The sequence below is a fragment of the Arvicanthis niloticus genome, chromosome 17, assembly GCF_011762505.2.
Source record: "Arvicanthis niloticus isolate mArvNil1 chromosome 17, mArvNil1.pat.X, whole genome shotgun sequence".
Classification (NCBI taxonomy): Eukaryota; Metazoa; Chordata; class Mammalia; order Rodentia; family Muridae; genus Arvicanthis; species Arvicanthis niloticus.
Window position 1 is genome coordinate 44,741,285 of NC_047674.1, and position 16,258 is coordinate 44,757,542.

The 16,258-nt window shown below is 41.1% G+C and overlaps 1 protein-coding gene across 6 annotated transcripts in view; it reads right to left on the reverse strand.

Annotated features, from left to right (window-relative positions):
• Positions 1–1,227: 1,227 nt before the first annotated feature.
• Positions 1,228–16,258, reverse strand: part of LOC117722423 (glutathione S-transferase-like) — a 35,689-nt gene continuing 20,658 nt past the window's right edge. For 3 of the 6 annotated variants that reach the window (XM_076915216.1, XM_034521573.2, XM_076915213.1), the window contains 6 exons: positions 14,224–14,322; positions 10,410–10,461; positions 8,921–9,053; positions 6,875–7,016; positions 3,751–3,882; positions 1,228–1,699 (listed from right to left, as the gene is read on the reverse strand). In XM_076915216.1, the coding sequence (XP_076771331.1) occupies positions 1,529–1,699; positions 3,751–3,882; positions 6,875–7,016; positions 8,921–9,053; positions 10,410–10,461; positions 14,224–14,310 (717 nt within the window). In that variant the 5' untranslated portion in view covers positions 14,311–14,322 and the 3' untranslated portion in view covers positions 1,228–1,528. Of the gene's footprint in view, positions 1,700–3,750; positions 3,883–6,874; positions 7,017–8,920; positions 9,054–10,409; positions 10,462–14,223; positions 14,323–16,089; positions 16,222–16,258 lie in introns of all 6 variants that reach the window. The other 3 variants (XM_076915217.1, XM_076915214.1, XM_076915215.1) reach the window with 3 other exon arrangements.

The following is a 16,258-nucleotide window of genomic DNA, read 5'->3' on the forward strand; positions in this document are numbered from 1 at the left end:
CAAATAAAATGCATCTTAATCTAAGCCTTCTTATTCATTTCTGACTTTTCTAGAAACTCAATCAGTCATTCATTTTGGCTTTTACATGTTCATTATTAGTGATAAGGATGTCAAGGGAAGGTTGTTTACATCAGAGCTCCATACTGCTCAGGGGCATCTGCCTGTCTCCCAAGCCCCTTTAAGATACCACTGCATTTGAAAGAGCAGTTATAACTTGTGATGTCCAAGGCAGTTTAGAGACCAGATGGACCATCTGGATATTCCTGGTGATTTTCTACTGTTTGCTATGGTCTGTGAAAAAACTGTTTCTCTCTTGAGGACTCAGTTTCTCATCTCAGTTGGGAGGAAGGAATGTCAGTGGCTAGCTTGTCCTCCAGGACACTAGACTCACAGTTTCAGTTCTTCAGACTGTGGCCTTGCTGACTTGGAAAGGGGTGGAGAGCTCCATCTACTGGCCTGGGAGGCAGGAGTACTTACTCTGCTTGTAAGTGCCAACAGGATGTTAACCTTTGAGCCATGAGGAGATAATTGGAGGAGGGAGAAAGTAAACCTTTTAGTTAAACCAAATAAGAAACCCTGCAAACTTCTTTAGTGTGCTTTCAATGATTCCCCATTTAAAAAGGAAAGACAAATCCCTCTGATTCCAGCAATTCTGAGCATGTGGTTTCCACTGGCCAAGGTGGAAATGGCAGGTAGTCTGTTCCTTTCCATGGCAACAGGCAAGTTTGACAAGGGCTTCTGTTCACACTGTGATTGACACTGACCAAGGTGAGTTGAACAATTGATTCCAGAAACAGTTGCTGTATCTGTAAGATACCCTAGTGATGGAGACATTTACAAGCTGTTGGAAGCTATGTTACACTCTGGACTTTCACCAAAAAGTAGTGAAAGTGAGTGATTCATTCTCTCTCTCTCTCTCTCTCTCTCTCTCTCTCTCTCTCTCTCTCTCTCTCTCTCTCTGTGTGTGTGTGTGTGTGTGTGTGTGTGTGTTGAGTTCTAATTTTTAACCTTTGATAGTGAGCAAGATGGTTCAGCAGGTGAGGTTGCTTGCTGCTAAATCTGATGACCTGAGCTCAATCCCCAGAACTACAGGATATGAGGAGAGGTGTTCTCTGGCCTCCACACATGTGCCACAGCAAACACAATCACATACATACATACATACATAAATACATACATACACACACACACACACACATGCGTTCAATGTAATAAAAACTCCTTGACTTTCACTTACTACATACAAGTTTATTTTAGGACCATACAGAAGGCAGAGGACTCCTTGGGTTTTCTGAATTTGGCAGCGTGTCTTATTTTAAACAGGAATTGGCACTTCTACTTTATTGATAAGTATCTAGTAGTTTATTTCTTTACACATATAATATTATCATTACTAATATTCTAACATCGCTAACATACTACATTACTAACATTTATTCCTAACTTCAGGATGTTTCTCTGGTCATTGATAGAAAGGCAGTGTGAAGTTACTCAATACATTTACTGAGTACTTCAGCCTCTGTCACTGTTAATACTCAGCTACTATGGTGCTCATGTTTTTAAGAAACATGCCTCGTTCAAATTTGAAGATGTCCTTTGCAGTCCCAATGGACTGCTCATCCAGCGGCGGCTTCCTCTGGCTCCCAGGTTGGAGAAATCTGTTAATTGTAGGGATCTGACTGATTCTCACCTTGAAGTCCTACAAGGTAAAAGGCCACCGTCCATTAAAAGAGAGCATAGCAAAATAAACAGAAAAGAGCATGTTGTTACAATGAGAAAAATTTGTAGAAATTTGTGTTTGCTGGAGATATGGCTCAGTGGTTAAGATAGCTACTCATTCTTCTAGAAGACCTGAGTTCAGTTACCATCACCAGGTGACTCAAAAATCACCTGTAACTCCTGCTCAGGGGGATGTGACCCCCTGTCCTGACCTCTTCCAGGACCTATACGTGTGTGTGTGTGTGTGTGTGTGTGTGTGTGTGTGTGTGTGTCAGAGAGAGAGAAAGAGAGAGAGTTGTGTATGAGTGTGCGTGTGTGAGCATGTTTCTATGCATATGTGAATATGTGTGTTTGAGTGTGGGAGTATATGTGTGTGTGTGTGTGTGTGTGTGTGTGTGTGTGTGTGTGTAAGTGTAGACACTTTAAAAGAAACACATAATAAAATTTGGATTCTGCACTGTGAGAAAGAGGAAAGATAATGGTCTTAACACTGTATATTATTGCCAAGTGGTAATAGATTGTATATTATTGACAACAGAAGTAACTGTAACTATAAGCTATAACCAATTTATCTCATTTTAAGAATTGCATCCTAACATCTTAAATGTGTAAAAGCCCGTACCAGTCATGATGCTGTTGATGTACGAGCTATAAAAGCAAACATCAGAGCATCACGGTGAGGGCCACAGTAAGGTGAGTTCTCATTTTCTTAGGCTGCTTAGGCTTATTTCTTAAACTTGTTCTCTTAGTGTTTTTAATGTTGTTATGTGAAGAACAGCTTTTGTATAACCTTATATAGTCTAAGTTCTCTTGTTTTTGTAACTATCTCTCAGGTATTAAATGCTTCTGGATTACACTACTTAAAATAAGCTCAATAACCACTATATGATCAGGAATTTTTCCAGAAATATAAAATAGGCAACACTGAAAAAAACTGAAGCAAACCAAATAGCAATTCTAAATACGCTTATACTGTAAAATAAACTGGAAAAAAATGTGGCTTCAGAATTGTAACAAGTCTCAAATATTCTTTTAAATATTCATTTATTTTATGTGAGTACAATGTAGCAGATTCTGACAGACCAGAAGAGATCATCAGATCCCATTACAGATGGCTATGAGCCACCATGTGGTTGCTGGGAATTGAACTCAGGACCTCTGGAAGAGCAATCCATACTCTTAACCACAGAGCCATCTCTAAAGCCCAGCAAGTCTCAAATATTTTAAGTTTTTCAAAGATAAAGTTTGAGAGTTCGGCTGTGTAAATCAGATTAAAGTTCGAGTCCCAGTCCTTGCACCAACTCACAATGGAGAAGTTTCCTAACTCCCTGAGTCCTACCTGTTTACTTTGAGGATGAGTTAATGAATGAGTGAGTGAGTGGTTCTTGGTGCAATGGAAGGTATATGATAAGCTTCAAAAGTAGGCACTGTTGTTGTTACATAAGGGCTATGCCCCGTGACGGTGTCTTAAGTGCCTGCCCCCAGAGAAGAAAGAGACTCTGTTCTTGAGAAAGGGATCCTGCTACATAGTCTGGGTTGGCTTTGAACCAAGATCTTCCTGCCTCAGCGTCTACGGAGCTACAACTGCAGGTATGTACCACGGGATCAGCTTAGGAAACAGCGACTACAGGTATGCACCGCTGCATCATCTTAGGAAGCTGTACCTTCAGGTGCTCACTGCTGCATCAGTTTAGGAAACAGCTTTATTAAGCTTCTGCCACATCCCATGCAAAGGCAGGGAGATTCAATTCCAGCAAGAAGCTTCCTTCCGGTTCCTGAGAATGGTCCAGGTGGCCCTTAGATGTTTTCCCGTATTTTTAACTTAGTACATTACATGGAAGGTACCTGCCTGTGTGCCTGTTTTCTGAACTAGATGTGTTTACTAGTGGCATCTTTATATATTCTCTAGCACAGGTTGTGGCATAAAGATGAAAGTGACTTCCTAAATAATAAAGTACGTCCGAGTGAAGAAATAAATCAAAAACATGCGTTCATTCTCTCTGAAGTCCCAGGAGCTGTTAGATGCATTACCTGTAACAGAGGGAAGCCGGAGAGAACACCGGCTTCACATTCTTCAGCCATTAAGATGACTTCAAGGAGCTGTACATCAGCCCAGCTCAGCCGATTGCCCACAAGAAAATCTTGCCCGTGGTCTCTTAGGGCCTGCATGGTGGTTGCGATGGAGGAAGCAGAACATGAGGGCCACTCTCAGGATGTAAATTAAACTGATGTTCAGAAGAAAATCTTTAAGAAGTTAGACCTTAGTTGCTAATCTGTTCTTTGCCTCCAGATAGTATCATGAGCTTATGTCCTATCGTGCTTGTCTTGTTCTTTCTCCTTAGTTTAAACCATCCAGTCCGCACAGGAAATCCTTGCACCCACCCTGTGAGTTTGGCAGCATCCTAGTCTGGGGACTCTTCTTGTAGTGATATTGTCCTCACCCCATCTATGGGCACCTTAGGTGTGTCGTCTTTAGAAGGCTCTCTGTGTACAAAGAGAGTGTCCTCAGAGGGACACAAATCTATTTTTTCTATAAGTATTTTCTAACACAGCTGTAAATCATGTGTCATGTTGATTTAAAATTATTGAATGCAAAAATAAAAAAATGGAATAGGCTAGAATTCTATATATTCTGGCCCCCAAATTTGTTCTCTATTACAGACTTGGATGTGTGAGCAATATCTGTAGAGCTGTACAGGCGAGTGTTGACTATTATTCATCAGGTATACGCCATTGGTCGGGTTCTTCTAAGTTATGGTTTCTCATTTATAAGTGGAACGATATCAGTACCCATTTCTTGGAATTAATGAGTTGGCATAGTGCATATGGCCCTATCCTTTGCCCTCAGTAGAGATGACTCTCATTATTATTAATGTTGTTAGAAGTATTATATTGATTCTGTTAATACTTTCAGCCATGGGAGGAGCCTCTGTGCTTCATGGTAGCCTGGGGGAAATTGAGATAGCAGTGTTCTAGGATATAGCATTGCCTGAGTGAAGCCCTGGGCTTTATCCCCATCACTGCCATAAGACCACACACACACACACACACACACACACACACACACACACACACACAAAGGAGCTTGGAAAATACTGGTGTTAAACATCTATTCTATTGATACTTTTTGTTTTGTTTTGTTTTTCTTTTGAGACAGGGTTTCTCTTTATAGCCCTGGCTGTCCTGGAACTCACTCTGTAGACCAGGCTGGCCTCAAACTCAGAAATCCACCTGCCTCTGCCTCCCAAGTGCTGGGATGAAAGGCATGTGCCACCACTGCCCGGCAATACTATGTTTAAAATTAGAAAACAAAATACCTTAAATTAGATGCTAACTAGAGATGAATACCTTTAAAAGAAATTTGTGCAGAGACAGTGTGCAGAATATAGTATTTATACTTTGATATCTTTTGAACCAAAAAGACTAAAAACTTACTAAAGATTATTAAGAGAAAAGTATAGATTCAGAAGGTAGGGCACCTGCAATTCATGATAAGCGCACAGTAACAAATACATGCTCGTGACTAATACGTGTAAATGTATGTACTAATCTTTCAATTCTAAGATAACAAACCAGTATTGCAGGTAAGTTTGGGAAATGCATCTGGCTTTTTATTCAAAGTATGAGTCATATTTCATTATCCTTCCCTGACATCTGTACTTGTGATAATGAATGTACCTGGGTCCTACTAAACTTATACGCTTCCTGAAGCTCTGGTGATACCTGGAGCATTTGAGAGCTACTGTTCATCCTGCTACCCACTGATGGCAGGTCCCAGGTTTAGAAGGTACTATTTGACTTCAAACTTAAATAAGGTAACTGACGGCACAGGACCACAAATAGTACTGGAGTTACACTTAAAATCCTTAGGAAGAAAATATAATCCAGGAGAGTTCAGTAGGAGCTGGAAAGATGCCTCAAAAGTTAAGAGTGCGTCCCCTTGAAGACTGGAGTTGGGATCTGTTGTAGAGATTATTAATCTCAATCCAGGGTTTCTACCCCACCTTGATGATTTAGTTTCTGAATAAAAGAAACACAGTGTTTATTATTCTCCATAAACTTTAAGAAGCACAAATGCTGAGCAGATATCTGCCTACTATTTTATTAGAATCTAATTTCCTACAAATAATTTCATGTTATTTCTTCTTATGTTTCATCTGGCTGCTCTTAACTCCAATTGGCCAGGCCTCAGGGCCACATTTTCTTGACTCACCTAACCCATGGTGGCTTCTCCTCCACTCACCTTATTCTATGCCTTGTGGGTCTCCTCCAATGCCAACCTCAGGAATCCTAAACCCATATGTCTATTCTACCCAGCTATTGTATTGACATCTTTATTTAGCAGTCAGAAATCACTTAACAGCAAGGTCACACAATGTCACTTGGGTCTATGCCAGCAACTTGGTCTTGAGGAACCAATATTAGCATTAGAATACAAGCAGTATCAGGACAACCCACTACACCAACACCTTTAAGTCCAACTTTGACATGGGTAGAGAAGGATATCACTGAGGCTTGCTGGCTTCCAGCATGACTGTGAAAGGAAGGCATCTAGGTTCAGGGATGACCCCCTGCCTCAAAGGACTAAGTAGAAAGTGACAGAGGAGGATACCTGATGTCCTTGTCTGTGTGCATTCCCAGGTGTGCTCATCTGCTCACTCCTACACACATGGGCACATGTGCACACACACACACACATACACACACACAGACAGACACAAGAGAAGAAGAAGGAAGGAAAGAAGGAAGGAAGGACAGAAAGAGAAGGGAAGGAGGGAAGTAAGAGAGAAGAAATAAGAGAGTATGATAGGTAAGAAGGAAAAGGAGTGAAGAAAGGGAAAAAAGAAAGGAAGGAAGAAAAAGAAGGAAGGAGGGAAAGGAAGGAAAATAGAGAAAAAGAGAGGAAGAGATGGAGAAAATAAGGAAGGGAAGAGGAAACCTCAGAGAAAGGAAGCCAAGCAGGTTTGTTTCATCCAAGTGGGGGAAGATGGTCAAGCTTTCACAGAGCGTTTGCCATCTTCCATCCACCAAAGAGGTTCTGCTCTGTTTCGTTAGATTCTCTCTCTCTCTCTCTCTCTCTCTCTCTCTCTCTCTCTCTCTCTCTCTCTCTCTCTCTCTGGTGTGAGCCACACAACAGCCAAAGGTCATTGCTCACCTTCTCATAAACAGGGAAGAATCTTGTCTTGGCTCGTTCGAGGATGTATTCAAGGTTCATCTCCTTCTCTTCCGGCAGAGAGAGTGGAAAGTACATGATCATGTCGCTCAGATCCCTTAAGCCCTCTACGTACATATCAATCCTAGAGAAAGGATGGACATTTAAAAGAATCACTCAAGACAGGGAAGAACATTGTATGGACCAGTGACACATTTTATTTACATAGTGCCTTAATCTCATCTGCCTGGTTATCAGTCCCCAGAGAATATTGTCTTATGAACTCCACTCAAGCGTTTATACCAGCAAGCAGTTCCTTGAGGATGTTAGCAAAGCTCAACCTGAAATAGGTGACAATCCTCAGAAGGCTTAGCGTGGAGGATCCGGGGCTAAGAGACAAAACCCTGCCCTCGCAGATTAAGAGTTATCGAACCACGGTTTGTGAGTAGTTACACTTATGTTTGTATAAGTTATGCAACCACACCATTAATAAAATGCAATATGCTCACACAGAGGCTTAAAGTAACAGTAAAGTAATGCATTGCATAACTGTGGTGTTTATGGTATTTATCTGTTTACAGCACAACTCAGGTCCATGTGGGAGAAGAGGTATCTAGGGTCCTCAGTCTAGTCCAAAACCTCTCTGCAAGGACCCAAGGGACTCAACTACTCAGAATGGCATTTTACAGAGCACAGAGTTTGCTCTACGAGGTCCTCATTTTCTGCTACCTACAACTCTGTCAGAAAGAATGAAAAAATGGACACCAAAGCCCAGTGAAGAAACTCCTGAGATTTCACATATGTCTCTATCCTGATCTAACACGAATCTCTGATCTTTTTGAACGACAGGTCCTGAAGCTTTACCCTGAGATAGTACCTAGTGTCTGCAAATGGTCGTGAATTCTTGCTGCTTCTGCCTTATATACAGTAAGAAGAGATTTATCAAAGACTACTAAAGTGGGGTTATTTATAGTGAATGCTTAAGGGAAGATCACTCTAAAAATTGGCTTTGCATCAATTTTTTGGATATTCAGACATGCGTTTTTGAAATAAAATGATGTCATGGCAGATCCATTTGAAATACACCTCCTCTATCATTCATGGGATATTTTGTTCCCCAGCTGTGTTTATCAAATTCTACACAGGAATTTTCAGCTTAGAGCTGCTGCTTTAACTTCCAGATAGGAGACAAGCCTGGAGTTTAGAGGTAGGGCCACCAATCATGCTCAAAAGATTGAGATTTTGTCTTGGAGGCTGAAGGGGGCAGCTGATATAAGCAGATACCTTGTGATGGTTTCTATAGTCTTGGCCCAGAGAGTGGCTCTATTTGGAGATCTGGCCTTGGATAGAGTAGGTGGGGCAATGTGGACATGGCCTTTAATACCCTTGTCCAAGCTGTCTAGAAGTCAGATTTCTCCTAACAGTCTTCAGATAAAGACCATGCCTGCCTGGATGCTGCCATGTTCTCACCTTGATAATGGACTGATCCTCTGAACCTGTAAGCCAGCCACAATTAAATGTTATCCTTATAAGAGTTCCATTGGTCATGGTGTCTGCTCACAGTAGTAAAACCCTAACTAAGACAGACCTGATGTGCACTTTCCTATAATCACTTTCAGTCTTGTGTTTACAAGGTAAGGTAAGCCCCTCCCCGGAAATAAATGTATGACTCAGAGTTCTTGTGACTTATTCTTGTTTAACATTCCCACCTGGTAGAAGCAAACCTGGCATCATGAGAAAAAAAGCTAACTCCCTCTTGTAATGAAAGCCAAAATGCAACTAGAAAAATAAACTAAAACTATAGTAACCTCCCAAATGAATTCTTGCTGAAGGTAAATGTTGTGAAATGGGGTCTACAATGATAGTTTTTCTCTTTAGCACTTGTTACAACAGAGTCTTCCTGTCTAGAATGAAAGTGGGCTTTGTATCAACCTATCAAGATCTATACTGGGAATGTGGCTTCTAAAGATGCCAAGTGTTGGTGTTCCGGTTGTGGCCGGTTTTTGTTTTGCTTTGTCTCTTGCTCTAAATACCAAAGTGTCTTTATACCAGGCTTGTTCTTCTGGGTTCCTTCCATACAAGCCATACTTGGCAGCTACATATCTTAAGATGGCTCTGGTCTGCACCAAATTCATTCCATCGATTTCCACCATGGGCACTTGCTCATACATCAGGGTTCCACCTTGAAATACACAAAAGTCAGCTAGGTTACTTATCAGCCTTCAGAGAAGTAACTATATTTCCTTTCATCCTAAAGGCTCTATAAAATAGGACCACATGGCTCATTTATCAATTTTAGAAATGAACAAGAAATATGTATGCATTTATCTACAAACCATATACAGTTATATACTATAAACAGTATACAGTGTGATACTTGGCATTTTGAATCAATAGTTTTGGATATTTTGGGACATTTTGGATACATGTAGTTACATGTGGATACATGTGGATACAAAGCATTCCTTCTGACCATCTTTCCCCTTCTATTTCCTTATTGTCTTTCCATATAGGTATGCTGTTCATTCAGATACCGTTTACCCTTTGAACTGCGATAGCACCCTCCATTGTAATTCTGAGTCCAGTTGGGATTCTTGCCTACCCCTCGTGGTTGCTTCCTGAAGTTCTACAAGACTGCTTAGATCTTTCTGTCTCTCGCCATTGCTACTAATGACCCTCACTCTGAATTCAAAGTCTCTCTTGAAATTTGTTCTGTATATACCACTACAGGCAAGCTCTGCTCTGGTGACAGTTCTTTACTTTGGGCTTTACTTATTTCTTCAACTTTCCTAAGATGCTCTGTAGCAAAGCAAACCAACCAAGAAATCACAGGGAGATAAGGAATGCAGGATGGCTATGTTCCTTTAATTAGAAAGAATTCTGTCTCGTTTCTGTCTGTCTCTCTGTCCCTGTTTCTGCCTTCCTCCCTCCTCCAACCCTCTCATAAAAGCAACAGTAAGGCTTACCCTACACTTTTCCATTTATAATCTGTCACCTTGGGTGTGTTGGGCTAGTATCCTATCCTCGTTCAGTATCTAACAGGGAGGCCAAACCACACAACTTGCCTTAGCAGAGAGAATTCAGTATAAAGATGTTAGCTGTGTGTGGTGACATACAAGTGTAATTACAACATCCAGGTGAAGGTAGGAAGAATGGGGGTTCAAGATCATGTTTAATTGTACAATGAGTTCCTGTAGCCTAGATTATAAAACTTTTTCTCTCTCTCTCCAAAATACACACACACACACACACACACACACACACACGGAAGTACATACATACATGAAGTGCCATGAAGCATCTGTGGAAAGTATCACCTCAAATTAGGGGGAAAGTTAGGAGTGGGCTCCTCCTATTTGCAAGATTCAGGTGTTACCTTCCTTACACAGAACTAGGGTCCTGGTAGGTACTGTCCACATGACTTCCACTGCTCTCTTGGAATACTAGAGAGAGGAGCAGAAGGGGGCTTCCACAGTAACAAATGACCATCTCAGGTTGGTCTCAGGCAACACTGAGTGTGGACAGGGTTTTCTCTTACCTTGGATTAACTTCTCAAATTCTTCACGGGTTTCAAAAAGTTTCTCCTCAAACTAAAGAAAGAGACAAAGAAATAAGACTATGCTGCTTTTAGCAGGTTCATTGTTGCTGCTGTTGATGGCATGGGAAAGCTGAGTAGGATTCAAACACCTACTCTCCTGTTAGGCCAGGAGTTTATGGATACCAGGACATGGCTCCTTGCTGGGCATTTCTGAGTACCTGGACTGTTAAACTGAAGTGTGAGGTCATCTTAATTTATGATTCCCAAAGACAAGTGTGACTTGAACTCTGAAATCCAACAACCAGATTACAGGTTCTGGGAATTATATTACCTTTTCTTTTTTTTTAAAGATATTTTCTTTGTTTACATTTCAAATGTTATCCCCTTCCCTGGTCCCCTACCCTGGAAACCCTCTATCTCATCCCCACTCCCCTTGCTTCTATGAGGTTGTTCCTCAACCCACCCACCGACTCTCAACTCGCCACCCTTGAATCCCCCTACACTGGGGCATAGAGTCTTCACAGGACCAAGGACCTCTCCTCGCATAGATGACCAACAAGGCCATCTGTGCTACATATGTGGCTGGAATTATGGGTCCCTCCATATGTACTCCTTGGTTGGTGGTTTAGTTCCTGGGAGCTCTGGGGGAGAAGTCTGGTTGGTTGATATTACTGTTCTTACTGTGGCATTTCAAACCCCTTAAACTCTTCCATTCCTTCCCCTAACTCCTCTATTAGGGTTCCCATGCTCAGTCCAATGGTTGACTGCAACCATCCACATCTGTATTTGTCAGGCTCTGGCAGAGCCCCTCAGGAGACAGCTGTATCAGGCTTCTGTCAGCATGAACTTCTTGGTGTCTGCAATAATGTCTGGGTTTGGTGTCTGTATATAGGATGAATCCCCAGGTGGAGCAGTCTCTGAATGGCCTTTTCTTTAGTCTCTGCTCCGCACTGTCTCCATATTTCCTCCTGGATTTTGCTCCTTCTCTAAGAAGGACTGAAGCATCCACACCTTTGTCAACTGCATTGATGGATTTAAGTTATCCATTTGAGTTATGATGGATTTAAGCAAATCCCACAACAAGCCAAGTTCCAGATAAATAGTGATTATTAATATATCACAATTATTGAGGGAATGTGCTTATGCTAAAAAAGATGTTTTCTTTGAACTTCACATTGACATGGTGTCCTGGATTTTATCTTCTCCCCAAAAGGCCTTTGGATGTGTTCTGTGTTCAGTTAGGCTCCTCCACCTTCAGGACTATTTAATTTTCTCAATCATTCTGTCTTGAATTATGTTTACATTATATGTTTCAAGTGTTTCTAACATGGGCTTCGGGTTCTCATCAGAGAACCAATGAGGTAACTTCTTTTCCATTGACCCCCTTTCAAATGAGTTCATCTTTCTATACTCTAGAGCAGTGTTTTACAATCTGTGAGTCACAGCGGCTTTGGGGGTCAAATGACTCTTTCACAATGGTGGTCTAAGACCATGGGAAAACAACAGAGATTCACATCACAATTTATAACAGTAGCAAAATTACAGTTATGAACAAGCAACAAAATAAGTTTATGGTTAGGGGTCACTAGTTGCCTTAAGAAAGTTGAGAAGCCCTGCTCTAGAGCCTTTAGCAGGTAATTTCTTACTCTTAAAGATACTGCTCCTGTTATCCCCATGCATAGTGGAAGGTTTGCCTTTAAGTTTGTCCATTTCTTTGTAAACTTTGTTTACAAAGTTTGTCTAGTGCTTTAAATTGACCCGTGTTCCCTTCCTTGCCATGCTGGACATTTCTTTTTAAAACTCCAATTTGTGTTCTCCTTCCATTGCCAAATCTCACGTTTCTTCATCTTTATGCTCTTTGTCACTGTTGATCTGAGTTAATGAACTCGTGCATTAATGCATGCCACCACCTTGATATATGTTCCTTGTACCATTATTTTTAAATTCAGCCTTACTCATATGTTCAGGGCATGCGTCAAATACAGCCATGTTCACTGCCAGAACGTAACCTCAAAGGCCTCTCCTCTCCTTCTGGATCTCAGTGTAAGACCTGATACCCTGAAAGTGCTAGAGGAAAGAGGATGTTGGTGAGATTGCTCAGTAGTTGGGCACATGGGAGCAGACTTGGTGAATTGAATCCAATCCCCATATTCCACACATCAGGAAAGAACCAACTCCCAATAGTTATTCTCAGACATCCACATGACACTATGGTATATACAGTTCTGCACATGTGCACATGTACACACAAAGTTTTAAAAGACATCTTCATTTTTGGATAAAAAGAACTGTGGTTCTTCTATTAAGGCAGAGACAGAGTATAACAGTTTCCAAGAGTACATGGTATTTTTATAATATACTCTGTGGCTTGCCATAAGTTTAAAGACAGCTCCCTAGCCATTCACCTTTGGGAATATGACAGTATGTTTTAACTTACAGGCACAAATAGGGCTTTCTGAATAAGCCTTCAGTGACATTTAGATATAAGACCTCAATCAACAAATGGGATCTCATAAGCAACTAAAGAGGTAGCCCACAGAATGGGAGGCCATCTTTTCTAGGTATTCATCTGGCCAAGGAATAGTGTCTAGGGTATATGAGAGCAAAACAAAAACAAAACAAAACATTTTTAAAAATTTAAGATAATCTATTGAAATGAGTAGACAGTTCTGAAAAGATAAAAGAGAAATAACTAATAAACAATTTTTTTAAAAAAATGGTCAGCATCCTTAGTTACAAGGGAAACGCAAGTTAACACTGCTTTAAGGGTCTATCTCATCCCAGTCTGGATGACCCTCATCAGGAACACAAAGGACAACCAATGCTGCCATAAATGTGTTCAAACAGATCTCTCACTCACTGTTGGTGGGGTGTAATCTAGAGCCGCCACTTTGGAATCAAAACCCTAGAAATAGAACCAATAGCCATATGACCCAGCTATACTAGTCCTGGGCATGAATACAAAGGGATTTATATCCCAGTACACAGACACTTCCATGTGCATCCATGTGTTTGTTTCTTGCCATAGATTAAGAAGGGAGTAACAGGTCTCTTCACAGTAGCTAAGAAGTCAAACCAACCTAATACCTAAGATAAATGGATAAGAAAGAGGAGGTGCACACACACAATTGACTCTTACTCGGCTGTAAAGAAAAATTAGATTGTGAAACTTCTAAGTGGTTGGGAGCCATTTCCCTGCTTCTTTGAAGCAGAGGGAGAGGGAGAGGGAGAGGAAGAGGGAGAGGGAGAGGGAGAGCGGGAGCCAGAGCGAGCGAATGAGAGAGAGAGAGAGAGAGAGAGAGAGAGAGGCATGAATGTTATCAGGGTAACTAACTGCAGTCTGGTTGTATTTGAGACCTGCTCCATAGGTATGACTCTCATGCCTGTAAATGGAATCCTGGTCAATATCTAAAATAAGTATTATCTCTTAATGCTCTAGAGGCAAATGTGATTAAATGATAGCCTGGCTATGGTGATAAGAATTAGCTGAAGCTATGAGGCAAAATGATTCCCCCTTCTTATCCTTTCTTCTTTCCATCCCCTCTTTCTTACCTTTCTTTTTCTTATTAATTATTGTAGCACACCATCTACACTATCTTTGAATGTGCTTAATATCCATAGCTGGTCCCCACGGGATCTGAGCACCTATTTCAAAAACTAACTCACCGGCAGCCCAACATTTAAAGACTATTTGTCAAAAGCTACATTTGCTTTGGAAAGAGTTTAAAGTTTTCTATGATATTTAACCAAGTAAGTGCTCAATGAATGACCCGGAAATAACATAATAAACTACCCACTTTATCAGGAATCTCACCTCGACGCCAGCTGCTGCCAGGAGCCACCGGATGGACTCCATTCTCCCTCTTCCATTGAAGTAATGGAGCACGGGTTTCTCAGTCATACTGAAATACTCCTGAGAGAGAGAGAGAGAGAGAGAGAGAGAGAGAGAGAGAGAGAGAGAGAGACAGACACAGACACAGACACAGACACAGGCACAGGCACAGACACAGACACAGACACAGACACAGGGACAGACAGGGACAGACAGACACACAGTGAGAGTCTCAGAGAATGAGTTTACAGGGCATAAACACAAGGCTAAGAAAGCTCTGACTTGGAATTTGGCCTCTAAGCCAAGTTGCTCCTCTGTCCCAAGACTGTGTGCACTCTTTTCCTCCCTGCCAATGAAGTATATCCCCACAGACTGATTTCCTAACACCTTCCCAAACCTAATTAAATAACTGATAAAAAGAAGAGGAAGACAGGTCTGCGCACGCCAACAAATGGACAGAATTCAAGCTCGAGATGCATCAGCCTCTCTTCTGTGGCAGGTGGCTCAGATCAAGAGTTCTGATCGTTTCTCTTTTTATGTGTGGATTCCTCTCCTCCCTCCCACAAAGACAAGCCTAGACTAGAGAAACAGTGTGAACAGGAGGGTGGGATTGCTGGTATTTTTTGCTTTCCAAATTAATCTTGATAGTTTAATTGTGGTGTTCTCTGAAGCCAATAGCAGATTCAGTGATTCGTGGCAATTTTAACTACAACACCAACCACAAAAATACAGCTAAGCTCAGGGTTCCTTTTCTATACTATATTTTTCCTTGGAAAATAATGTTTTCCAAGATACAATCTATGTTCACTTTAAAGAAGCTGAAATAATATACAAATCTAGATATTAAATTCCATGTTCATGTCTCAAGATAAAGTATAAGGTTTGCAGGCTATGAGAGACAGGCTTGGCCGGGTGATAGACCTGGGACATGATTGGTAACTTGAGGGATCTGGACGGAGGGTGCCGGATCAAATGAGGCTGAGGGAGGAAGAGGATGCCTTTATGAGCAAGCTGGTCTTCCAGGTAAAAGCAGAAACGGAGTCATTTTACAGCATATTAACTGGTCAGCTGCAAATCCCAAATTTCATATCTCTACACATGAAAATCCAGTGAATCAAATGTAGAGAAAAAGATGTCTGATGAAAAAAATCACTATTCTGAAATTTAGAATAAAATAATAATAATAAAATAAGAAGTGTTTCAACCTAATGAATTTATTCATCCCGGTTGCTTCTTATTAGAATTGCCCGAGGGGCTTAAAATGCCTGCCAGTTTCTTCACTGACACAATGGGAATGGACACAACACTGTCATGGGTTACTGAGATTTGAAATCTTTAGCCCCATGATTACATCTTTAAAGCTCAGACAAGGGGCTGGAACTCCACACACCTCAGCCTGTCCTTCCTTTTTGCCTCTCTCTATTCTTTTCCTTCCACAAACATTGGCAGCTCCTAAGCACTCCACATCAGAGCTATAGCAAGTCAAGAGACACTTGGCTAAGTCTCTTGACCAAACCCAAAGCTGTAAAACAAGGAACTGACCTACTCCACAGGAACATGCAACTGCAGAGATGAGGAAGAGTAGGGTCATGATGGAATTTTGCTCCTTCTAAGTGAGTTACAGAGAGGAAAAGGAGATGGCAAGATAGACTTTTCTTTTCAGGGGGGTTTTGGGAAGTAGAAAACTCTAAACAGTCTTCTGAGTATCAGGGTGCTGCATTGATATTAACTAAACCTTCTGGGAGTCTCAGAAACACCCAGACATTGTTTTTCTGTTATCTTTCTATTTTGTTTAAATAATTATTTATTTTATGTATGTGAGTAAACTCTTGCTTTTTTCAGACATACCAGAAGAGGGCAGCAGATTCCATTACAGATGGTTGTGAGCCACCATGTGGTTGCTTGGAACTGAACTCAGGACATCTAGAAGAGCAATCAGTGCTCTTAACTGCTGAACCATCTCTCCAGCCCTTCTGTTATCTTTTTTTAAAAATTATATATATATATGTGTGTGTGT